The sequence below is a fragment of the Myotis lucifugus genome, unplaced genomic scaffold (genome assembly GCF_000147115.1).
Source record: "Myotis lucifugus unplaced genomic scaffold, Myoluc2.0 scaffold_146, whole genome shotgun sequence".
Lineage (NCBI taxonomy): Eukaryota > Metazoa > Chordata > Mammalia > Chiroptera > Vespertilionidae > Myotis > Myotis lucifugus.
In genome coordinates, this window is record NW_005871194.1 from 167,220 (window position 1) to 193,732 (window position 26,513).

Below are 26,513 nucleotides of genomic sequence, written 5' to 3' on the forward strand. Positions count from 1 at the left end.
ACCCACCCTTGCCATTTGTTTCCATATTGTCTGTGGCTGCCTTTCTGTTACAGCGGCAGAGTTAAGTAGCTACAATAGGACTGTGTTGCCCACAAAGCCTACGTTACTTACTTTCTAGCCTTTTCCAGAAGTTTGCGAACCCCAGATGTGGTCTATGGCAGGGTTTTCTGAGGCCTGGTGGCAGCGTGAACAGCCTGTGACCTCGAGGCCCCGGCTGGAGGTCTCGGAATCTCTGTGGAATGTCGGGGGTTCCCAAGGAGGTGATTTCCTGGGGGCCTGGCTTGGCGGTGGGTCCTCAGTCCTCCCACAGGGCGGCCCGGCCTTCACTCATGACTTGGATGCCGCTGCTCCCCCTTTGCCGGCGTGGGCCTGGCTTTGCAGGGAAGTGTGGTGGGTTGTGTGGTCACCGTCACTCCATTCTCCTTGTCCCAGGAGGCACACTGTGTCGAGACAGGTGGCCCAGGTGCCATGTGAGATTGTGAAATGAGACTGGGTTTCCGAGCTCCAACCAGACCCGAGGTTGCAGCTGTCATTAGCACCCCGGCCTAGCGCGGTGAGCTCGCTTGGCTGAGCATCCTTTGCAGTTTGGTTTAAGGGCGCTCTGGCTTCGGGAAGCCCTCTTCCTTCGGATGCAGTGGTTCGACACCCTGGCTGCACATTGGGATCCCCTGGAACAATTGAAAAAGCCCAGCGCCCCAACACACCCTGGACTAAGTACGTCAGGATATCCGGGGCTGGGGCGAGGCTTGAGTAGTTTCTAGATTTCCCAGGTCATTGCAGCATGAGAATCCTTCTTCAAGTGAAGACTGTGGCTTAATAAAGGGTGAGCTAGTGTTTGGGAAAAACAGGGTCCATGGGGCTCTGGGGCTGAGAACCCAAATGACCACTATGTAGGGCTGGGGTCAGGGTTAGAGGAACACGACGCGGAGGATGGGCCTTGGGACTTGCACGGAGGAGCCCAAGGGGAGGCTGCTGCCTCTTCTCCAGCTACAGCCTATCTGCTGCCAGCCCCCCTGGCCAGCCCCCATGTACGTGGCTCCCACGGCCGATTGATTTTGATAGCAGCCTGGGGGCGAGGGGCAGTTTAGTTCTGTCAGGTTCATTTCCCAGTTGGTCAGGTGATCCCAGCTGGCTGCCCGCTGGGAACCCGGGGTCCCCCTCTGGGCTCCCTGTGCCTGCAGACGAAGGGCAGGAGGCAGGGTCTCTACGTCTTGGAGCACTTGCGCTTGAGTTTAAATTCAGCACCGTCCTCGCTGGATCACACGCTGTGTCTGAAACGTCTCAGGGCTGGCGGGGCCTCTGGGAGTCCTCGCAGGCGTCCCTCTGCCGTCAGGCGAGGGGGGGCTCACCAAGTCCAGACAGACGGTGGGAGTGTAGCTTGTTCCTAACGACTTGGGGAAACAAGACTTCACACTTTCTTTTTTCTTTTTTTTTAAAATATATTTTTATTGATTTTTTACAGAGAGGAAGGGAGAGGTATAGAGAGTTAGAAACATCGATGAGAGAGAAACATCGATCAGCTGCCTCCTGCACACCCCCTACTGGGGATGTGCCCGCAACCAAGGTACATGCCCTTGACCGGAATCTAACCTGGGACCCTTCAGTTCACAGGCCGATGCTCTATCCACTGAGCCAAACCAGTTACGGCCACACTTTCTTTTCTTTTTCCTTTTTGGTAACCTCACTGAGTGTTTAGCTAGTGGTTAGAAACATATCTAATCTAAATGCCTTCTGCTGCAATCTAAATACTAAGACGGTAGCTGACATGATTTCTCACAGGCATCTTAGTACAAATGACATTAAAAAGCATTTACTGAGCATCCGTTCTTTCGAAGGATATTCTAAATGCAAGGGATCAAAGTTAACATATGTTAGGTTTTGTCCTTTAGCCTTTGTGTGACAAGAGCGAATCTATGCATGTTATTAACACAGGTGCTTTGTGGAAGGGCTGCCGTGGGCTTGCATATTCTTGCCTTTCAGCCGTGGCTTGCTCACAGGGAGGGAGAAGAACCAGGGATCAAAGCTTTGTCCCCCGGCCAGCGTGGCCCAGTGGTTGAATGTCAACCTCTGAACTAGGCGGTCTCAGTTTGATTCCCAGTCAGGGCACATGCCCGGGTTGTGGGCTCCATCCCCAGTGGGAGGCGTGCAGGAGGCAGTCCATCGATGATTCTCTCTCATCATTGATGTTTCTATCTCTCTCTCCCTCTCCCTTCCTCTCTGAAATCAGTAAAAATATATATATTTTTTAAAAAAAGCTTTGTCAAGGACCTGTGCAGTTTTAGAAATGGCCCAAATGTGTGTTCTGTTTGCAGAATAGCCACGCTTTCTTCCTTGGAGAGCGCCTGCCCAGAATGTGGGAGCAGGGAGAGAATTGTCTTCAGGCCAATTCAGTGAGTACCTACTGTGTGCAGGGCATTGTGGGGAGTATGCAAAGAAGAAAGGTATAGCCCCTCCCCACAGGGGGCTTGAGGTAGGGCATTCACCTGTAATCATGAGACCGGTCAGCAGGTGGTTGTAAGAAGGTGATGGGCAAACGGTGATGGGAACCAGGCCCTGGGAGGATACTTGTAGGTGGGGAAGTAAAGAGGACTTCGTCACGGATGAAGCTCAGGTCGGAAGAACAGGATACTTTGAGGATGTCGGCGGGGGGGAGGGGGGAGGGGAAGGAGATGAACTATAGGCAGAAAGAACCGCAAAATGGAAGCGTAAGCGTGGAGAATACAGGGCTGTTGAAGGAACAGCAGTTGGTTTCGTTGGGAGGAGAGGCCAGAGACGTTGTTGGGGGCTGGGTGTGGACAGCCTGGGGTCCCATGGAAGAACATTCCTGTTTTGTTCTCTAGATCAGTGGGGGGATGCTGGAGGTGTTTGATCAGAGCTGTACTTCCAGGAAGCGAGTTTCATGGGTAGCAAGTGGTGCAGCCATTGGGAATGTGCGGGGTGGGGGGGGGGGGTTGGGGGGGGGCTGATGGTGGAGAGGCAGGCTGGAGGCCCAGGTGTTACTTCAGGGGGTGCCTTGACTCGTTAGAGGCCTTGACCTTGGGGAGAGGCAGAGGAGTTAGGAAGGGAGAGAGCAAATCACACTCCCGCTGGAGAACTGAGAGGAATTGGCAGCCCTTTGATCGTGTGGGCAGCCAAAGAGGTTTAACTCCATCATGGGTGCCATGTTCCTGGGCTGCTTCCCCCGGGGCTGTTGGAGAATTTGGCATCACCCCCCTGGCTTATGGACCGGGGGGGGGGGGGGGGACTCTACCAGAAATGGGGAGGCTGGGAGTTGGGGCAGAGGAGTGTCTTAGGTTTACATCAGGCCTCTCTCATTTGAGTACTTCGGAATCTGTGTGTTGGGGTGGTTGGTCTCCATGGCAACTTGGTACCTACAGCTCGTGATACTGATGTGGTTGTTTCCTGCTGCTCTGCTTAGGATTAGGCTTGGCTGAGAGTAACTGAGACCAGGAAAACAGAGGCTTAAATTAGAAAGCCTCTTCTTGGGTAGAAGAAATCCAGAGATGGGGGTTGGGAATGTAGGGGTCCCCAGGGATCCAGACTTCTTGTTTGCTCACTGCTTTGTGCCAGAGGCGAGCCTTTGTTCTTCCATCTCTTTGCATCAGCCAGGTTCATGGATGATTGAAAAATGTACTCAGTCTGGCCTAAGGAAGAAAGTGAATGGAAGAGCCAGTTCAGTTGAAATATGCAGACGTAGAGGTGTCCTCAGGGCCTGGTTGCTCCGTCTCATAAGCTCTTCCTTCTTCTGTGTGGCTCCACCTTCAGATAGCTGATCCCATCCTCTCAGGCTCAAGTCTGGAGGAAGGAGGTCTTCCTTCCATAGTTCAGACCAGCGGTCGCCAACCAGTGCTCCGCGGACCACTGGTGGTGGTTCAGACGATCTTGGAATTGAGTTTCACGGGCAGGGAGTAACTGGCCCGACTTGGATTATGTGCTCATCCCTGAATACTAATCCTTTTTGCCATGGGAATGTGATGTTAACTGGTCAGGTCTGGACTACTATCTCTCTCTGTCCCACCCCCTATTAGATAACATGACTAACAGTGGAGGAAGAGATGAATAGATATTCACTAGCCAATATGCAGCTAACATCCCCCATACGTCTGTGTCAGTTAGAAACCACCCCAAACTCAGTGGCTTACGTCAACAACCATGGGTCATTTCTTATGATTCTGGGTTGGCTGGGCTCCGCTGGGAGGTTCTTCTGCAGTCACTCATGAGGCTGCAGATATCTGGCAGCTCGCCTCGGCTGGAGGCTGTTAGAGGGCCTCACACACAGGTCTGGGCCGTGGTGCTGCCTGTTGGCTGGGCCTCCGTCCATATGGTGGCTCACGGGTCAGTAGTGGAGCGCAGGCTTCCTTACATGACTGTGGAATGCAAGGTCTCAGGAGGCCTGGACCCTGAAGCTGACACAGAATCACTTCTGTCACACTTGATTGGCCAGAGTGACAAGGCCCACCTAGATTCAGTGGGTGGGGAAATGCTCTCCAGATCCCGGGAGGAGCCTGCAACATAGCCTGGCTCTGCCCTGGCATCTGCGGAGGTGACGCCTGCTGGCATCCTTCCAGAATCCTGTTCCTTCATTGTGGCCACTGCCAGCAGGCACAAGCCACCTCCACGGCCTCTCACTTCCTCTCTTCGCCATCCTGACCCTCAGCTTCCCATCCACTGAGAGGAACGCTGGCCCTGTAGGTTTCCATTCTGTTTCCTGACTTAAATGCCCGAGGAGGAATCCGAAGGCCCAGCAAAACTTTATTTGTTCTCTGAAAGCAGCCCAGAAGCAAAACCTTCCTGGGCCCGGGTCAGTCCTAGGTGTCCTGGTCTCCGGAGAGGAAAGGCTTTGGGCTAAACTCCTCTCCGTACCAGGGCTGTGCTGTTCTGGAAGCAAGAATGAGCTGTTGGGCGAGGTGGCATCCTGCGGCGAACAGTCACGCAACCTCCCTGGGATCCCTCCTGAGAGTGGGTGCGTCCGGGCTGTGGGCTCGGATGGGGCCAGTAGAAATGCCACTTTGCACTCCATGCCTCGGCGTCGTGTGGGTTTCTTCACTGCACCTCTGTGACTGACTTTTTTTTAAGGATAACAAATTCTCTTTCCAATTCAGGCTCCCATCTTCTTCCCGGGTTGCAGGGAGTCTGTGTCCTTTTACGAACGTGACGTATAGGGATGAAGAGGGTTTTGCCGAGGGCAGGGCAGTGAGGAGGCAGCCCGTCCCGGTGGTTCTCGGGTGGGGGTGTGGGCAGCGCAGAGGGAAGGTGCCAACCTGTGATTTCTATTCATTGCACTGCCCCTGTGAGCGTGGTGCCAAGCGTGGAGGCCGTGGAGCTGTAATCATGGGTGGAGGAGCCTCGCTGGCTGCCTGTCTCTGGCCTGGGGAGGGCTGGGTGCAGGAGGGAACTAGGGGTTTTCGTGGCCTCACTGCACCCTCTCCCACCCCGAGGGAGTGCTGCCTTCTCTGTGGAGAGGAGCCCTTCTCTGGGCAGCCGAGCCAGGACGCAGAGCTCTGCTCCGCAGCAATAATGAGAGTGTTTGGGCTCAGACAGGGAGCGGGGCCCTTGGGTTGTAGTTCTGGCTGAGCTGCCTACAATCCCTGTGATTAGCGGCAAGTCCTGTTACCTCTGGGCTTCTCATACCTCCAAGGAGCCTGAAGTCCCTGCCCCTCCTACCTCCTGCGAATAGTGGGAGGACAAATCCGGCCCCCACTGTCCAATCTTCTGTGCCCTCCGGGGCAGGGGCTGCACACAGGGAGGCAGATGCCGTCATAGCTGCAGTGGGAGCTGGTCTGTGCTCTCAGGGTGCCCTGACCGCTGTTTTTTTAAATCCTCACCCGAGGATATTTTTCCATTGATTTTTAGAGAGAGTGGAAGGGAAAGAGAAGGGAGGGAGTGAGGGAAGAAATCCATTCAGGGCCCAGGATTGAGCCTGCAACCAAGGTACATGCCCTTGACTGGGAATTGAAACTATGTTCCTTCAGTCTGAGGGCCGACACTCTGGCCACTGAGCCAAACCGGCCAGGGCAGGCGGCCTTGACTTCTAATCCCGCATCTGCCTTTGGCTCGGGGGCCCTGTTTCCCAGACTGGCCCAACAGCTGACAGAATAGAACCCCAGGCCCCCGGAGCTTCAGCACTTACCTGCGCACAGATTTTGTTCTTTCCCTTCCTGTAGCGTCTCTTTGGAAACCTCTCTGTTTCTGAAGCTCTGGTCTTCGTGTGAAGAAATGAGCCACGACAGCCCTGGGGCTAAGTGAGTTAGTTCCCCGGGCCGGTGGAAAAAATTTATATCTGTTAAACACACAGACAAGGGGAAACAGATTAGTATCGTATTTAAGGCAGGAGGAAGGGGCACAGAGTCATCGCCTGTGTCCAGGCTGTAAATAGATTACCGGTTTGAATTTGCGGAGCCCTTTACAATTATGCATGAAGACATCCATGGGTGGGGGCGTCCGTAAGCTGACTGCAGGGAACACTTGCTTCTGATGGGCTCATGAGCCCCAGATATTATTAGGTGACATTGGTTTATTGCTTTATATTTTCCAAAGCACGCTCCCATCCATCACCTCACCTGACCCTCAGGATGATCCCGTAGCTGTAGGTTTTCATTATTTGCATATGATGGATGAAGGCTGCGCTGTGTTCCAGGACGGACTCCTTTGTCTGACCTGGCCATGGGATGTAAGGCGGTGGGGAAAAGAAGGGCCCCCCATGGTCCTCTTGCACCCTCCCCCCACCCCTCGGTGGCAGGCACTGTTTTAGACACTGGGGCTAAAATGCTGTAAACAGCGAACAGAGATTCCTGTCCTCGTGGACTGCCATTCTAGCAGAGAGTCACATGATAAGCAACCTGTACAATAAAACACACAGCATGTCAGACAGAGGTAAGTGTGATGGAGAACCATAAAGGGACGGAGGAGGAGAGAGTGTCCTGGCAGGGGTGGGAGTTCTGGGTATTGCAATCTTCAGAGGAGTGAATCAGTAAAGGTGCTAGGAAAGCACTCCTGACATGTGGGAGGCTCACAATACTTTTTTTTTTTGATGTAGTGAACAAATAAATGTTCAAATGGGTAGATGGATGAATGGAGGATGAATGGGTGGATATGGATGGATGAATGGAGATGGATGGATGGGTGGGTGGTTGGATAGATATGGATGTATGGAAGGATGGATATGAATGGGTGGGTGGATGGATGGATATGGATGAATTGATATGGATGGATGGATATGGATGGATGAATGGAGATGGATGGATAGATAGATATGGATGGATAGATGGATGGAAGGATATGGATGGATGGGTGGATGGATGGATATAAATGGATGAATAGAGGTGGATAGATGGATATGGATGGGTAGATGGATGGATGATGGGTGGAAGGAGATGGATGGATGGAAGGAAGAGGAGGATGAGTCCTACTCTCTATAAGTCTGTGCCTTCTTTGAGGGCCTTAGTGTACCTAAATATTTTCACACTCCCCCACCCCTTATCATGAATCAGTGTGGAGCACCCTAAGTGGGACCTCATCTCCTGTGGCCCCTGGAGAGGGTAGCCCCTCCCTGCTGGAGAGAGCCAGCACCCAACTGGCTGGGGCAGGACTGCTCCTGCCGCTGTGTAGGTGGCGTTGGGAAGTAGATTGGCGAAGGGAGAGTTTGCCTTATCGCGTATTCCACCTTGGCCTTCTTATCACGGACCCAGTTCCCAAAGCCTCGGGGGTTGTCTGCTGCATCTGCCTGGGAATGTGGCCGAGTTTTCTCCTAAAAGAAACGGAACATCTCGTTTCCCCACCTTGACAAGCACCTGTAGCTCTGCATGCTTTTCTGTGTAGCTGTTGTCTGTGGACTCCAATTGCTTGCTCACTTCTTCCTTCCCAAACTAGACGCATCTAGAAGGCAGGGGCTGTCTTGCTCACTGTTGAGCATTGGCCCCCAGCACAGGTATTGGAACAGAGTGGATATTCGGGAATATTTTTGAAGTTAGTGTCGAATGAGCGTGGTGTGTGCGACAGAGGTTTCCTTGGTGTTGGCTGCCTGTAAGCCCACCCAGTTTCTCCAGAGCTTGTGTGCGCACCGGTTTCCATCCCTGGGACATCCGAACGTAATCTCAGCCAACAGGCAGCAAGAAAGCCCTCCCCACTGAGTCGATAAGGAAGCCGGTCCTTCTGGTTCTCCCAATGAAGGAAGAAACTAATTGAATGTAAGCTCATTACATCTCCGAAGCATAATTTCCCCAATTATGATGAACGTCTCAGGATGTGGTCATGCCAGGAAATGTCTCAATCTGTCAGCGGCTGAGGTGAGCCAAGGGCAGGGGCATTGGGCCCCCAGGGACCGGGTCTTTTTCTGGTGGACACATGCTCTGCTGTTCTGATGAGCCCTGGAGCCACCTTGCTTGGGTTTGATCCTGGTTTCTCAGCTGATTAGTTGGGTGAGCTGGGGCTCGTTCCTTAGACTGTGTAAGCCTCAGTTTCCGAATCTGTAAAGTGGAGATAATTGTCTCCTTTACAGAGTTGTTGTGCAGGCGAATAAGTACATTTGGAGCACTTAGCATAGTGGTTGCTACTTAGTAAATGCCCAATACATCTCTTTAAAAAATATATATATTTTTATTGATTTCAGAGAGGAAGGGAGATGGAGAGAGAGACAGAAACATCAATGATGAAAGAGAATCATTGATCTGCTGCCTCCTGCACGCGCCCCACACCCCCTACTGGGAATTGAGCCCGCAACCCCGGACATGTGCCCTGACCAGGAATCAAATCCGGGACCCTTCTGTCCATAGGCTGATGCTCTATCCACTGAGCAAAACCAGCTAGAACCCCGATACATCTTGATTATTATCTGACATCAAGGGAAATATGGTGTAGGACACACGAGGACTCTGGGGTTGGTGTAAGTCAGTGAACTTGGGTATTATGGTTTTAGATCCCTCTTAGTCATCCCCAATTGATTATCTTTTCCACATGACCTTCTATATACTTCCTTGTTTATGTATAATTTAAAAGAATGGAATCACACCGCACATCATGTTTGAAAACATGTTCCTTCCCTTCATAGGTCCTGCAGTCTTTCTTATTTGGTGGATGCGTGGCACTTCATCACACAAACTGGCCACCATACTGGTTTTCACCTTTATTGAGGTACAACTGGGTTACACTAAAGTGCACCCGTGACCGTGATATTTTTCACTAATGACTTTTGTTGGGTACTTAAGTTGGGCTCTATATTTTGAATCATGGTTTATATTTATCAGGGTAAGAGAGACACCATCTAGAAAGAGCAAATGTTCATAAAAGGCTTACACAGGGGGGAAAAAAAGCAGCCGCTCCACCCCCATGGTCCCATCTTCTTTTCTGGAAGTAACCATTTGTCCGTTGCTTGAGAAAATTTCCCCCACATTTCTAAATAACTTTATCCTGCAATCCCTTGATTTGGAAACCCATGCCCTTGGGCTCTGGCGAGTGCTGCTTTATGTCCCTTTAATAGTTCCCCCCGCGGGTCCTCTGTTCTCTCTTTATTAGTCTTATTAGTTGGCTCTTGGACTTCCTGGACCGAGCCTCTCATTTTCCTCCCTTTTTGCTTGTTATTTCATAATCGCTCTGCTGTTGAGTTCTGCATGGTGGGAAATTGCATTGACTTTAACTCCATAAAAAGAGCCAATGTTTCTTTTTTTCTTGTTTTCATGGTTTCAGTTTTTGAAAAGTCTTGTTTTGCCTGTTTTTCCCCCTCCAGCATTCTGGCCTTTTTCATAGATTTCTTTCATGCATTCCTATCCCTCTCCCATTAATAACTGTTTTTTTTTTTTCTTTATAAGTGTTCCCTCCCTGAATTCCTGGGGTTCCTTCTGAAACCCTTCATTTTTCCTGTTTGGTTATTTTCTCTCATAGCATTTGCTCTAGTAATAGTGAGGAACTAGAGACGTTTAGTATCTGGCATTTATAGAGTCTTCAGGCCAGTTTTTGTGCTATGTACAGACAGTCCTCGGGTTACGCCTGACTCAACGTACGTCGTTTCGTGGTTATGTCGCCATCTCCCATTTATTTATTAAAAAAAAAAAGTTCGGTCATTTCGACATACGTACATATGTGCTTTATGTTTTTTACTATTTATTTACCACAAGTAAAGGTCAGGAATTGTTATCTTTCTTTTAATTTTTTTTTACTGTTTCACTTCATTACTGCTGTGTATGTGCTCCATGTGAGTGACGTAGGTGCTTATGTAGGTGGGTTCTGACTGACGGTGAAAATCGAGTTACGTCGCGCCGCAGGAATGGATCGCCGACGTAACCCGAGGACCTACTGTATTTTATATGCACTATTACACCTCGTCCTTATAAGGACTCTAGGCGATGAGCATCACCTTGGGAAGGTCAGAAGGTCAAGAGCAGGGACTCAAGAGCCACCCTGGCTGGGATTGGATCTTGGCTGTGCCGCTTGCTAACTGTATGGCTTAGTGCATTACTTAACCGCTCTGTGCCTCAATTTCCCCATAAGTGAAGTAGGGGTGACATACCTGACCCTTAATGTTAGGAGGATTAAGAAAGTTCTGGCACATGGTCATTCTTTATGTAAAGGTTATTATTGTAATTAACTTCATTTTACGTACGAGCGCCACCGTTTCTATTATTATTTCCATTTTCCTTATGAAGAAACTAGAGGCCCGATGCACGAAAATTCATGCAATAGAAGGCTTTCCTCCGCCCCCCCGCCCCCGGCTGCTGGCACCGGCTTTCCTCCGGCATCCGGACCTGGGCTGACTTCCCCCAGGTGCCCACAGGTACTGGGGACCAGGCTGGCTCCCCCACACCTCCCCCCTGGCTTACTACCCTTTTATTATTATAGATAGCAGCCCTGGAGAGACGATTCTCTCACCCAGGGTCTCCCGCTGGGAGCCTGAAGTGGGGGAGCTTAGATCTGAGGTAGGTAGCCATGCCTTCTACCCACTGTGATGTATCACCACTGAGCCATGCTGGCCGGGCTGTAGTCCCTTGTTGAGATTGTGTCCCATCACTCTGACCTCTTGCCCTCTGTCTCCCAAGGATCCCTGCCACCAAATTGATGGGTGTCACCTGCATCCCTCAGGTGAGTGAGGACAGAAAACGCTTTGACAATCCCTGTTTTCATGAGGGTGAAAATGAAACATGATTTCATCTGAGATAAAATTCTTCTCCTTGAGCATGGAGATCCTGAGCAGAAAGAGTCACAAAGCGAGTGGTTTGGTGGTTTGTCACCTCTCTGGAGGGAGATCAGCGAAGCGGGGTAAACGCTGCTCTTCCCAGGTGTTTGAGTTTCTTCTCAATGGGCTCACTCTTCTCTCCTCCTCCAAATGTTAGCAGGGGCTGTTTCCTTAGCAGCCAGATCGGGGACAGATTGGATCAGCATGAGTGGGTGGTGGTGTTGGGTGGGGAGGGCTTGACCAGCTGGTGCAGTTGTCTGTCAACAGGCCGAAGTTGTGAGGGTGCTGATGGATTGGTGGCTGGGTGCCACGGAGAGGTTGCTCTGGGCAATGTCATGTTCTCACTCTCTTGGTGACCAGCTGTGAAAATGGTGTCTCCCCCACCCCCCCTTTTTTTAGACTACATGGAGTTAATGGTTTTGGCTTCTAGCTAGTGTGAACCTACCTTGCAAGGCCTGAAGTCATTATAATTAGTATACTCGCCCCTCTCCATCATTCATATAGTGGGTCTTTGGAAGAGGAATGGCGAGCTCCACAAAGAGTCTAAATGGTATTTGACGTTCCTACTTTGGGTGTAGCTGCCATCATTGCCAACGGTGCTCCAGTCCAGGTGGACATCTCACACACGAGAGCCGCTGAGTAGATACTTCCTGAGTTGAGTTGCACTTGGGAAAGGGAGGTCAGGTTTGGAGCTGGCCTGGACTTGATGGCTAACTCGTTTTTAGCCCTTTTCCTTTGCTTTCGCAGAGGAAGTTAGAATTCGCTTGTTGGTCAGTACATGTCTGAAGCCTAGGTATGTCTTGGGTGATGGTCCTTTCTCTAGGGAACTTAGTATGGGCAGGGGCCTCACCAGCAAAGACCTGTGGCCACTGAGAGTGGAGGCTGAGGTCCTTTTGCACAGGATTTCTATGCTTGTCTAACACCGCAGACACTTAGCATTTAAGAATGGCCAGACTCTCGGCTCCTTTCTTTCCAGACCACGTGCAGCTGTCAAGAGCTCTTCCCCATGTTTTCTCCGATGTTCTTTCTTTACAGCGTTGCCATCTCCTTACATGGAATGACCACGGCCTTTCTCATCTGTGGTTTCTGGTGCCTTCTCTGTTGGTCATATCACACATCTCTATAGTCTCTCTTATCATGGGGTGTAGCCAGGCCCTCAAAGGCGGGAGCCAGATCAGCTTTTGTATCCCTCTTCCTCCCTCTCCGCCCCCTAGAATCCAGCATAATGTTGATCGAGCTATAGCCACAAATTCAGTACCTATTAATTGACTTCTACAAATTAATTTTATATCTGATTTGGAGGCCAAATTAGATACATTACTTGGCTTCTGTACTTTTCAGAGTAATTATTGCCTTGATTTGTATGGATTGCAAGTTTGTGCCTCCTCCTTAATTATACATTGGCCTTGGGGGTAGAGTCCACGTTCATTTGCTTCAACAAACATTGACGGAGGACCCACCCGAGCAGCCTCTGTGTTTTGAACTCTGTGTTCCTGTCTCTGTAGACTTGCATGCACCTTGTCCATAGCGACAGTGTCATTGAGTAACGGATACTGATGCTCAGTGTGTTGCTAGTGATCAGAGTGCAATGCTTTTCTCTCCCCGTTTTATTAAGAGGGAAATTTTGTTTTGTTGCTTGGATTTTCTTCTACTTTTACGCTGTCATTACTATCATAAAAGAAATGCTTAACTGCCCCCATCATGCCCAAACATGAGGATGTATTCCTTCAGGAACTCTTCTCCAATTCATTTATATTTGTAGAGCTGAAATCGCCCCCAAATGAGCACTTAAGCAGAAATGAGAAGGTTTGCGTGCTGTAGGCTAGGGAATTAGCTGATCGTCCCTGATTATTCTGTGCTGGTACCGCTGACACCAGAGGGAAATTAATAGCATTTTGAAGTATGGATCCCAGTGGTATTTTGCACGGTATTTTGAGAAAAAGGAGCACATGAGTTTTGCTAGGTTTGGGGAGTTACTGAAGGGAAATGGGGGATTTTTTCTCAGAGCTTTTAAATATCTGCTGATTTTAAGTGTCTCCTCCAGTCCCTTTCAATATTCTGGTGTCAAGGCTGTGATTTAGGCAGTTTTAACAAAAACACACCATTCGGGGAGGGCCTGTGCTGGGGGGCGGGAGTGGGCTGGCAGAGGTCAATGGGGGGAAAAGGAGACATGTGTAATACTATCATCAATAAAGAATTAAAAAAACCAACTACAAACAAACAAACAAAATTAAAAACACACCATTCAGGTGGGTGTCCCATTATCAGGCAGAAACATTTCTGGAAATTGAGTTCTTGTACGTGGCAGCGTTTCCCCCATTGAATTTTCTCTGTGAAATCAGGGTCTTGTAACCATTAAAAAATTATATTACACTGGTTTGGCTCAGTGGATAGAGCGTCGGCCTGCAGACTGAGGAGTCTCAGGTTCAACTCCGGTCAAGGGCACATGCCCGCGTTGTGGGCTTGATCCCCAGTGCGGGGTGTGCAGGAGGCAGCCAATCAATGATTCTCTCTCATCATTGATGTTTCTCTCTCTCTCTCTGTGAAATCAATAAAAATACATATTTAAGAAAATTACATTACAACTTTCCTGATAACATTTACTTCTATATATTTGTATATTTTCAAATTATATTATCCGTTTATTTAACCCCCTCTCCGCGCCCCCACCCCCCCAAGATATGCTTGTATAGTTTAAAAGTCAGGTTGTTCTGCCGGGTTTATAACAGAAGCCAGAGTCTACTGACCTTCCCCTCCCGATTCCGGCCTCTCAGCCGTGTTAACTGTTTCTTCAGCGTTTGGTCTCCACAAATCTCAACTGTATGCACAACTTTGCCACCTTGTGACTTGTTCAGCCGCAGACATCTCTCATGACTTTCTGACGTCCTGACGCATGTTACAACATGGGTCAGCCTCGAAAGCATGACACTCTGCAGAAACGGTCCAGACACAAAGGGACGAATACTGTATTATCCACGTACACGAACGCTCGAGAATAGGCAAGTTCATAGAGGCAGAGAGTAGGTTAGAGGTTCTGGGAGCTGGGGGGAAGGGAGGATGGGGCATTCTTGCTTAATGGTTCCTGGGCTTCTGTTTGGGGTGGTGAGAAAGGTTTGGAAATAGTGATGTTTGTATAGCACTCTGAATGTAATTAATGCCACTGAACTGTAGGCTTCAAAATGGCAAATTGTATGTGATATGTGTGTGTGATATATATATCTCCATAAGAAATAATCAAATTAATTAATAAATAAAATAGCTTACATGATTAAAACTGTAAATATTATTCCTTTGTTTCCTTTCTTGTGCAATTGCTGTGTTTTCCAGAGTTAGTAAAGGTATCTCTTTCTTGCTTTCCCCACTTTCACGGGAACCCCTGTTACCAGTCTCCCACCGGAAGTGCAGAGTCCTGTCCCACATTGGGACCTCTCAGGGCTCTGCCATTCGCTCTCCCTAGGAGCCCTTCAGCCCCCTTCCTGTCCCTCTCAGCTCCTGCTCCCCTGGTCTGTGACCCGTTGCTCCCCGCATCCTCTCTCACCCCCCCCCCCCCCCGGGGATTCCCTTCCTTTCTCTCCCCTGTTCTCGACTTGTCTTACTGCCTTTTACCTGTGAAAACACACCCTTGAGTCTCTTTCTGAGAAAACTGCCTGGGAGGTGGCCTCCAGCCAGCTTCCCCAGAAGCAGGGATGGATGTGGGGGCTCCTGTGAAGGAATTTGGGGAAGACAGGCTTTGGTAGAAGCAGCCAGGGGGTGAGGGATGGATGGGGCTGGGAAGAGGCTGGGCTGAGATGGGAGAGCATGGGGGTCACTCCCATGCAGCTCATAGACATTCACGGTCTCCTGTTTTCGGTGTGGTAACCCTTATTCCTAGCTGGGCAGGGGGGGTTGTGGGGAGAGGGTGCACCCCTGAATGTCTGGTGGGGCAGTCACGTTGATAGGATGGAATGTGGGGAGGGGTTGGAGGATGAGATGAGTGAGTGTCCTTACCTGGATCACGGTTTTAGATTTGTTGATGGTGGGGATATGGGAGAGAGGTAGCTGGGTAGGTCGTCTTCGGTGGGGAGTTTACCATGAATGGCAGCTACCAAGGACTGTGGGTTCTAAAGCTAGTGCGACTACAGCCTGGGGGAGGGACGGAGTAGGCCGTGGCCTGGAGAACGAGCCCACGGCTTCCTTCCACAGTCTCGGGGAGCTGAACTGCGAAGACATTTTCCTTCTTTTTGGGAGTTCCTGAAGCTTTGGCAGTTTTCTGGGAGTGGCACTAAGGCTTCTGCGTGTGGCTGAGGCTGGCAGGAGGGAAGTCACTTTCCGTAGGGATTTGTCCTTCATTGTCACTCTTGTGACACCTGGCTCTGTCACTGCATGTGTTTTTTGGGAGATGGATGATGCAGATGTCTTTTTTCAAGACAAGGCATAATTAAGTCACTTTAAGAAACCCATTCAACGTTTTGCGTGTCGGTGATGACTGTCATCGTAGTGGGAGTACTCCAGCCAGATGCCACTGCACCTATGGGAGTAGATGGCCGGGTGCGTGTTTAATTTGCTCAACGCTGGAGACTCCTTTATCGAGTCGCCCTCCCTGAGATTTGGCTCCAGCCTCGTTTCCCTCTTCGCTTGTGTCCGGCCCCTCATTGAGGCCATCATGGTCCTTGCTTGCTGAGCTCCCTGAATCGGCCACTTACTGGCTCTGTGACCTTCGGCAGATTATCTTAGTACCTTGAGATTCAGTTTCTTTATCTACAAATAGCAAGAGGAAACAGTATCTACCTCTTTTTTGTGATGATAAGGGAAGATATCCAATGTGAAGCGTGCTCCCCGGAAATAGTAGGTGATCAATAAATGTTCGTTCCCGCCCGGCCAGTGTGGCTCACGGTTTGATTCCTGGTCAGGGCACATGTCTGGGTTTTGGGCTCGATCCCCAGTAGGGAGACTTGCAGGGGGCAATCAATCAATGATTCTCTCTCATCATTGATATTTCCATCTCTCTCTCTCCCTCCTCTTTCCTCTCTGAAGTCAATAAAAATGTTCATTCCCTTCTTCCTTTTCTATGATAGGAAGATTGACAGGACTACGCTGACATCCTCTCACTGGTTGTCCCCTGATATTTCAAAGGCCGTCACCTCTCACAGAGGAAAGACCATTCTTTGGTGCTCCAGGGAGCAGGCCTAGAGCTAGTAGGTAAACGTGGAAGGGAGAGAGATTCCCACTGAACATAAGGAAGACTTCTGTCCTATAATGCAGTGTCCTGGAGTGTTCAGCTAGGACAGGACAGCTGTGTTCCTCTCACTGGAGCCAGGGACTTTGTTGTCAGGGGCTGTGCACTACATACGTTTACAAGCATCTGTGCCCCCTAGTCACTCGATGCCCCTCGTTTGACAACCGAAGATGTCTCCAGACATTGCCCAATGCCACCTGGAGGGCAACATGGCCCTTGTTGAGAATCATTGAAATAGAGGTTAGATGGCAGCAAACCACACTCCCTCCTTCCAAGGTCCATGCCATTTCTGCCCCAAATTGAGTTCTTGCAGCATCAGTTCCAGGAGTTCTGACGGTGGCCTTTGGGTTTGGGATGGGACCTGGCATGGAGGATTAAAGGCCTAACCCATGTGACATCGTCGGGCTGTGTTTGGGCCGTGGAGAGCAAGTGAAGCCGCATTCGGGAGGCGTCTGGCTGGTTTAACGGTCTGCTGCTCACTGTGGTTCTGCAGGTCATGTTGGCAGCCTCCTACTGGTCCCTCCTGGCCCCAGCGGTCGAGATGGCCACGTCCTCCGGGGGCTTCGGTGCCTTTGCCTTCTTCCCCGTGGCCGTGGGCTTCACCCTCGGTGCTGCGTTCGTCTACTTGGCCGACGTCCTGATGCCTCAGCTGGTGAGTACCACCCCTGAAACGTGACGTTCCCTCTGTCGGTAGCCAGTGATTCCGGAATAGATGCTGCAGACCGTGTAGGGCTTTTATGTGGAGGAATTGGATCTGACGTTTCCCCTAAAAGGAAAGAAGCTCTTGGTAATATGACTAATCATCCCCGTGGTTACGTTTTGCTAAGTTCGGATTTCAAATGTCAGCCTTCGTTATAAATATAGAGAGCAGCTGACAATCCACCGTGCAGCGCCGTGTATGTGAAACTGGGAGAAGTGAGTGACCAGGATCAGGGTCCTGACCCTTAAGGGGCTTATGATGTCACCGGGGAGATGACAACACACCCGACCATGGCGTAAGACCAGTGACAAAGCATCGCATCCACAGGGCCTATGAATAGGAGGAGGAGTTGCGGAGGCTGGGCAGCCGGGCTCTGGGTGGAGCTCACTTCTGCCAGTCACTGGTGGCGTGCCCCTTAGCTCCATTTCTCCTTCCTATAACTCGAGGCTAACTCCCTTTAGTGGCTGCACAGTCAAAATTTAAAAATCTGGTAACGTACTGTAATAGGGCTGGCGGGTTGGATTTGGGGAACGAGTGTGTCTAAGGAAGCACAGTAACGCCCAGCCAGGGTTGCTCAGTGGTTGTGCGTTGACCTATGAACCAGGAGGTCACGATTCGATTCCCAGTCAGGGCATATGCCTGGGTTGCAGGCTCGGTCCCCAGTGTGGGGTGTGCAGAAGGCAGCCGATCAGTGATTCTCTCTCATCGCTGGTGTTTCTATCTCTCCCCCCTTCTCTGTTCCTCTCTCTGAAATCAGTAAAAATATATTGAAAAAAAGAAAAAAAGGAGAAGCACAGTTAGAACCGCAGCCTGAAGTCTGGCTGGGATCCCCCAAGAGAGAGTCGAGGCCAGGCCATGAGACTGTGACAAAGGCCATTGGCTGGAGCTGGGCTGTCATGTGCTGCCATCGGTAGACAGGGCTGAGCACCCAGTGCATGGAGTCTGATGGGTGAGAGGAAGTGAGTCGGCCTGTGTGTTGCTTCCCTCGGAGAAGTGAGCATGCCGGGTCCAGCAGGGCAGAGGGATGGCTGGAGCCCTTGCCCTTGGCCGTTCACTGGTCCCACTGCCTGTCGGGGCCGCCCATCCTGGATATCTTCATAGATTCAGGCCCTGATGGCAGCAGGACTCCCGGGTGGGCGGGAAGGACGCGGTTAATGGGACTCTGTCCTCTGACTCCCCTGCCCTTCACTCAGCCTTTCAGATTTATTTGTCCCCCTTTTGGAGCCGAAGCAAAATATGGCTCATGAAAAGGGTTTTACTCATCACAGCCTGTCCGGGGGAAGCCACTGTGGCTTCGTTAACCGCGGATGCATCAAACATCTCTCTGAACTGGGTATTGGTTTTTATTTATTTATCTGGGAATAAAGCAGAGGAGGCTCCCGCAGTAACAGTTAATGAGCTGGCAGGGATTTGCAGCGGCTTTGCCAAATGGAGTCTTTATGAAAGGGGGAGAGGGGGGTGGGCGGGGAGCGTGCACCCTGCTTGGCCTGAGAAGCAGCTGGCAAGAGGCCGGGGGAAGCGGGGGAGGCCTGGGCCAGCCCGAGCCCAGTATCCCTCCCTAAGGATGACCCGAGGGAGAAACAGAATGGATGCCAACCAGCTATCGATGTTGACATTTTGATGAAAAATATGTCAAAGATGTTGACATTTTGATGATCTTTGCAGTTTTGCTTCTCTGTGAAGTTAAGGATGGTGGTAGGCGGGGAGCCTTCACCTTCAGTTTAAAGGAGGGACTTGCTACTGGTGGGTGGGGTGGGGAAGGAGGCAAGGGCATATTTCCCCAAGGCCTCTCATCTTTCCTGTTAGTCATCATATTAGTATTACATCAGTACAACGCCAACATCTCATTATCAAATAAAACATTTCTGTGAACATGCCTTCCTGTTATAGACTGTGTCCCTCCAAAATTCATGTTGAACCTAATCCCCAGTGTGATGGTCCTGGGAGGTGGGGCCCTCTGCAGGTGATCAGGCTATGAGTGTGGAGCCCCCACGAGTGGGATTAGTGCCCTTTGCAAGAGCCCCCGAGAGCTCGCTTCCGCCGTGTGAGGACACAGCAGGAAGACACCGCCTGTGAGCCAGGAAGGAAGCCCTCATCAGGCACCGAATCTGGCAGAGTTTGATCTTGGACTTGGTCTGCTGATCCGTGAGAAACACATTTCTGTGGTTTGTAAGCCACCCAGACTGGGGTCACTTGTTGTGACAGTCCTCATGGTCTGGGACACTCTCCTGTTCCTGTTCTCTCCCCAGCCAACCGTTGTCATCGGTTTAGTGCAGTGATGGCGAACCTATGACACGCGTGTCAGAGGTGACACTCGAACTCATTTTTTTGGTTGATTTTTCTGTTAAATGGCATTTAAATATATAAAATAAATATCAAAAATAGAAGTCTTTGTTTTACTATGGTTGCAAATATCAAAAAATTTCTATATGTGACACGGCACCAGAGTTAAGTTAGGGTTTTTCAAAATGCTGACACGCCGAGCTCAAAAGGTTCGTCATCACTGGTAGTGGGTGCTCTTCCAGATTTCTTCTCTTTCTTTGAGAAAACGAATGACGTGCCTTTTAGATCTTGAAACATAACCCCTTCCCCCGTTTGCCTGTATTGTTCGGTACGCTTTACATCAGCTCGCTAGCAGTACCCGCCCTGACTCAGGGAGCTCGCTCTTCTTCCACGGATTTCTGTGCGCGCACACACTGATGCATATCGAAGGGGGCCGAGCCTTCTCAGTGTGTTGTTCCTGAATTTGAAATGATCTTCATCTGCAGCTATTTTCATACCCGCACAGCACCGGCCGGCCGTCTCGGTGCCGTCTGCCAGGCTGTTCCCATCATCGCGCGGTTAGATGGCTCCGGGCTTGTCGTATGTGTATATGTGCACTTGGAAATGTAATTCTCTTCTCTATTTTTGGAAAAACAAGGGCAGCACACGGTCTGCGCTGTTGCCCCGTGCTTTCCTCAGCGTGCTCTGTGTCTTAGCGGCTGCTCCTGGGAGACGTGTTCCCCTCAGCCCCTCCCTCTCCTGGGATCTGCCATCTCAGGGAGGCTGCCCAGGTCTGCGGGGGCCGGGAAGGGAGTGGGTGTCGGGGACTCTGTCTGAGGCTCTCCTCTCGGAGAGAGCCTGGCTGGTAGTCGTGTCTAGATAGGCTCCAGGGGACATTAGCAGGTGGTAGGGGTCCTCCCTCTCCTCAGCTCCCTTCTTCATTTATCTGCTTTGCAGCCAGTGATACAGAGCATCTGAGAGTGCCTGCTGTTGGTGATGTGGCTGCTGGAGCACCCTCAGTGGGTCCGGCATGGGCACATGCACACACATGCATGTACTTGCACACATGCATGCACTTGCACACACATGCATGCACACACACATGCACGTGAACACACTGCCATTTCGGTATAGGCTGGCTTGCTGAAGGGGGCTCCCCATGCACTGAATGGTTCTTGTTACTATACTAAAGTGACAGGGACTCTTAAAGGCAGATAGGCATGGTTGGAACCTCCAGGACTTAGATTTCCTTCTCCGCATTTGGACCATAGAGTTGTGACTGAATCCTTGTCCCCTTTTGCCATCTCTGAGCCAGGAAACATGTTCCTGGGAAACGTACTGTGGCGATGTACTACACCGGTGGGTGGTTGGCAGAGATGATCGATGAGGCTGGATGGCTAAAAGAATTGGGTGTGCGTGGGGTCTTAACTCTCTCCTTCTAAGGGCGGTGGGACGGACATGTCTGTTGGGCTCACAGCTGTCTCCCTAGCTGGGTGCCTGGTGTGTCACTGCTGGAGCAGATGCTGGCCATGCCTGTCGTCCATCTATAATAATAAAAGCATAATATACTAATTAGACCAGACAGCCTTCCGGACAACCTTCCAGACAACCTTCCGGACGAAGCCGGGTTGTGAGGGCCGAGCCCATTGCATGAATTTTGTGAATCGGGCCTCTAGTATATATATAAATTATATATATATATATATATATATATATATATATATATATATATATGGAAGGGAGAGGGAGAGAGAGCTAGAAACATCAATGATGAGAGAGAATCATTGATTGGCTGCCTCCTGCACACCCCCTACTGGGGATCGAGCCCACAACCCAGGCATGTGCCCCTGACCGGAAATGAAACTGAGCCATGCCAGCTGGGCAAATAAGACCCTCTTTTTGAAAACTCCTTACAGCTTCTAAGCTGAAAGTGCTTTACACACGTGAGTTATTCTCCGGGCACAGATCCACGCCTTTTGCAGTCGACCACATTTTGGGCACGACAAGCACGAGGCGCAGATCATTAAACCTGCGGGCAGAAAACAGGAAAAGCTTGGTCTGAAGTCTACTCTGCTGCACGGTTTTTTATGCTTTATTTGCTTTCCTAGTTATGTTTGCCTACGAAGCTAGAGACGTGCACTGCCATTGAGAAGGAGCATTTTCAGAGCAAGGCAATGGGAAGTGTGTTAGGGAGGTGGGGTGGGGCGTGGGAAGGAGCTGGGAGGTCGCCTTTGGGGCTTAGAGAGATGTTGACACCTGGACCTCCCTCTGGAGGTTCTGACTCATTGTGTCCAAGGTGAAGCCTGGGTTTCTACACAAAACATCCCCACAGAGCGCTGCTGTCCACCAGCCAAGGTTGCGACTGCCCACTGCAGGCTACTTATAACTTGCTTTTGTTCAGGGGGTGGCGTGTTTTTTTTGTTTGTTTGTTTGGGTGGTTGCTGTTTCTTTAATGATTCACAGCAATTCAAGTGTCTTTTTCTTTCCCTTGGAAGCCAAAGCCTTATTATTGCAAAAGACTCAGAAAAGAGGGAAAGGGGATAGGCTCAAGACGAGAAGGGGAAGGAACTGCTTCTGTGGGTGGCAGACTTCGACGCACCAGCATCACCCGGGAGACTTGAAGAATGCAGGTGCCTGGGCCCCGCCCCAGACCGGGTGACTGACAAGCTGTAGGGGTGAGGCCCAGGCACCTGAGTTTTAAACTAGGTCTCGGGGATTCCGGTGCTCACCGAGGTGAGAGCATCGCAGGACAGCCCGAAAGGTGAACCGGGCGCTGGAGGAGCCTGAGGCTGTATCTGAAGGACCCATCCTCAGGGGGTGGATGAGCATGTGCCTCTTCCCGGTCAGAGGGGCTCCAGGTTCCTCTTGGCACCTTTTCACTGCCTCCCTCCTCTTACTCTCCCGACAGCCTTGGAACAGCCCGCCCGCTCCGTCTGACACCCTGATCCTGACTCTGCTCACCCCTCCTCATTTTGTTAGGAGCTGTTTGCATCTCAGGTTTCCATGTGGTAGAGCGAGGGGTTGTGGGGAGTCCCAGGAGACTGGCTCAGGGATGAGGCCCAGCGTTCCTCGGAGTCAGCGGCGAAGTCGTTTAGGGGCAACATGTAGAAGGAGCATGGGCTTTGGATCAAATTAGCCTGCTTGTCTTGGGGCAGTTACTTCATCTCTCTGAACCTCAGTATCTTTATCTGTAAAATGGATCTAATCCTCCCTGAGAGGGTGGCCATTGGGATGAATTAAAATAAAGCATAGAGAGTCCTGGGCAGTGTGGCTCAGTTGGTTGAGTGTCCTTTGCACCGAAAGGTGGCAGGTTCGATTCCCGGTCAGGACACATGCCCTGGTTGCGGGCTTGGTCCTGGTCAGGGCGTGTGTGGAAGGCAACCGGTCGATGTTTTTCTCTCACACCAACATCTCTCTCTCTCCCCTTCTCCCTTCCTATCTCTCTGAAGTCATTAAAAACATTTCTGTTTTTAAAAGCATATAGAGTACTTAGCACAGTCTGGCTGGCATACAGTGGGTGTTCAATAAAATTCGCTTTCCTTAAACCAGGACATGTCAAAGCTGCTGGGGATCACTTTTGGATCATGTTTCTTGTTTTCACAAGTTGTGGATTCAGGCTTAACAAAACATTGGTGTGTACACACGTGTGCGTGTGTGTCTATGTATTTTATATGCTGTGATCTTCAAAGGAGGAGGGCTCAGCTGATGCCTGCGGCCTTGCCTCTGGGCTCGAGGAAGGGAGCTGCCCTCCCATGGGCTGTTCGGAGGTCCCATGGCAGGTGGCCCCTCCATCGACCTCTCCCATCAGGACCATCGTCTGTCCGTCTACCTTTGCCATTTCCCCTGTGGTGTCTCTCTCGGAGGGATTTTTCAACGTAAGAATGACCAACCGGCCACTCAGAGACCACAATGATGTGACCAGGTGAGATAGGTGGAAGCCTTCAGTTACCTGGTGCCTTAACTTCAAACACCTAAAGTTATTTCACTCACATAACAGGTTGCCGGTAGGCTGATCACCTGGTTGGACACCTAGGTTGTTGCCATGGACTGAATTGTGCCCACCTCCATTTATATGTTGACACCCTCACCCCTGATGGGATGGTATTTGGAGGTGAGGCCTTTGGGAGATAATTAGGTTTAGATGAGGTCAGAGGGTGGGGCACTCAGGTAGGATTAGAGCCTTTAAAGAAGAGATACCGGTTCTCTCTCTCTCTCTCTCTCTCTCTCTCTCTCTCTCTCTCTCTCCTTCTCCCTCTCCCACTCTCTCTCCCATTCTCCCGCCCCCCTCCCCCCCTGCCCCCCATGCACAGGGAGGAGGCAGCCATATATAAGCCAGGAAGCAATTCTCCAGCACCAGCCGCATGTCCTACAATCCAAGACACTCTCTACCTGGAGTCAGCATCACACCCTACAGGTCAAGGGCCCTGTCCTACCAGACTGCCTCCCTCCTTCAGAGCCAGTCTCCAGGCCAGGCTGGCCCTGTGCTTCTGACCGACTAGCTGTCAGCCAGAGGTTCCCACGCCCTCCGTCCTTGGGCTTGATTAATTCGCTGGAGTGGCTCACAGAACTCCCGGAGAATAACTCACTGGCTACCGGTTTATTATGAAAGGCTCTGACCGAGGAACAGCCACATGGAAGGGACGCCTGGGGCAGATGTGGGGAAAGGGCTCAGAGCTCCCACACCCTCTCCCAGGCACCACTCTCCCCAGATCTCCATGTGCTCCCCAGCCCGGAAGCTGTCTGAACCCCTCACTTTTGGGATTTGTGGAGGCTTCATTACCTTGGTGATTGATTCCGCCTCCAAGGTGGGTGGGGCTGAACTTTCCAACCCTCTAATCACATGGTTGGTTCCCTGGCAACCTGCCCCCATCCTTAAGGTGTTTCCCGAAGGTCAGGTCCTTAACGTAAGCTCAGGTGTGGTGAAGCGGGTTTGTTAGGAGTATCGAGACACCTTCACTGCTCTTGTCACTTAGGACACTTCAAGGGTTTGAAGAGCTCTGTGCCAGATGCCCAGCCTCCAGAAGCAGTGAGAAATGAATTTCTGTTGTTTAAGCTCCCTCCTCCCCCCCCTCCCCCCACTGTGGGGTGTTTTGTTACAGCAGCCGGAGCTATGACTGCGGTGAAATCTATAGTTATTGCCCCAGATCTTGGGAGACTCAATCCTTCCTTGCCCCTGGCTCATTGGTCCTGGCATTGCCTGCCCGGGACTCAACCCCAGGACATCACTGGGGAGTATCCTCGCACCCCTCTTCTGATGTGGGGTCAGGTGGTGTCCCCGCCTTCTTCTGGGTCTGCCTGCTCTAAAACGGGTCAGTTTCCTCCCCTCCTGGCCTGCGACCCTCCGGTTCTCTGTAAGGAATCTACGTTTCCGTCTGTTCCCACCCAGGCCTCTGCTCCATGGGGCCAGTCAAACCTGTCTACGTTATTGGAAAACGACCCCCCAATTGCTAGTGTCACGATTCCAGGCCCATCCAGTTGGGGCGATCTTTGCCGATATTTTGCCTCAAGGTGACCTTCCATCGTGAGTTTGGAAAACTGAAAATTAGTAGAATATCCCAACAGCGCGGCCCTATCTATCAGGTATCCGGGCTCCGGAGGCCCCCGCGCACGCTCCAGCTTTGGTGTGTGTGGCTGAGCTTCCGATGCTGGAACCTCTGATGTTCCTTTATGTGGGGAAAGGGTCTTTGCAGATGTGATGCAGTTGAGGGTCTTGGGATGAGGAGACCAAGCTGTGTTGTGTGGGCGCAGCCTAAAGGTGCTGTGACTCTGCAGGCAGAGGTTGGGGTGGTGACGCCCCGAATCAGGAGCCTGCAGAAGGTGGAGGAGGCGGGGAGTGCAGCCCCGCCAGACCTAGATTTAGCCCAGTGACTACCCTGATTTTGGACTTCTGGCCTCCGGAACTGTGAGAATGAATTTCTGTTGTTTTAAGCCATTTGTTGAGCAGCCACAGGAAACGGAGTACAATTTGCATCTTCGTTCCTCCCGCCACCCAGGGGAGCTGGCGTGGCTCTGTGCCCGGCGGGGCTTGGCCAGCGAGAGCCCTTCCTCCGAGTGACCACCTCGCTGCCCGTGGTTAATGTCTGTTGCCCATCTGAAAGCTCAGCACAGATCAGCGACTTTTTGCATCCATTCCCTGTCCTGTCCTTGGATTCTGTGATCTTAAACATCTGCATCAAGTCTGGTAAAAGGCCAACCAGCCTTTATTACATTTGAGTGCGAGGCATATGGATTTTGATCTTGTTATTCTCTAGCCTGTACTTTTCTGTATCTCTGACAGTTCTTTAAAGAAGGAGTCTTAAAAGCTACAGACAGATCACATTTCAATAATAAAAATAAATGACATCAGAGTGAAGAAAAAAAATTGTATTTGACCCTGGAACAGTAGGCTTCCTGTTTTCACGTAAAGGGTACCAAAACAGCTCTTCCACATTTTGGAGTAATCGCCCCTAGCTTTGGCTAGTCATATAATTTAAGTACTCTAAAATTTTACACACAGGCTATAAACAAAATCTGTGAGATTTTGGTGTGTGTGTGTATGTGTTGGGGGAGGGGAGGATTATTCCCCAAATCTCCATATTAAAAGGAAGTGCCTACTTTGAATTTATTCACATCATTATACAGGAAAGCCGCCTGTTTTTCTTGCTGGTCATTTTGTAGACATGTTGTTGCATTTCTAATTTTGATAACTTCTGATCATCACGTTGTCTGAACATGGCAGTCTCTGGGTTTGTAACCGGTGGTAAGGATTTTTTCGCAGTAGCCATTGAGGCCCTGCAATGTGCTGAATTTCAGCATTCGAACTGTGAGTCCCAACAGGAGACAAAGGCAGCGCGGACCCCCGATTCTTATTTCATTCAGGTACATTTTCAGCCTGATGCCGGCTTCTCGTTTGCGAAGTTATGCCTTTCACGTAATCAGAGAGATAAGCCACTTACAGCATCGTCTGCCAACAGTCTGATAATTCGAGCAGCATTATCCATTCTTACGCTGTGTAATTTCCATGACTTCTCATCAAAAGAGAAGATTGCTCTACTGATGAAGACGGAAGAAAATACGGGAGAGCCTCTTAAAGAAAATGTTCATTTTATCCAGATGACAGCAATGTCCCCAAATAATTAAGTTTATGATATCCATATGTGAAGCCCACCAGGAGGCAGTGTCCCAGGACCCAA

The 26,513-nt window shown here is 50.6% G+C and overlaps 1 protein-coding gene across 3 annotated transcripts in view; it reads left to right on the plus strand.

The window, feature by feature from the left end:
• SLC39A11 (solute carrier family 39 member 11) overlaps nucleotides 1-26,513 on the plus strand; it is a 170,029-nt gene that overhangs the window by 15,322 nt on the left and 128,194 nt on the right. For 2 of the 3 annotated variants that reach the window (XM_006094914.3, XM_023759051.1), the window contains exon 4: nucleotides 16,873-17,031. The exons of the other annotated variant lie outside the window; for it this stretch is intronic. In XM_006094914.3, coding sequence (XP_006094976.1) covers nucleotides 16,873-17,031 — 159 coding nt within the window. The remainder of the gene's footprint in view (nucleotides 1-16,872; nucleotides 17,032-26,513) is intronic. 3 annotated transcript variants of the gene reach the window in all.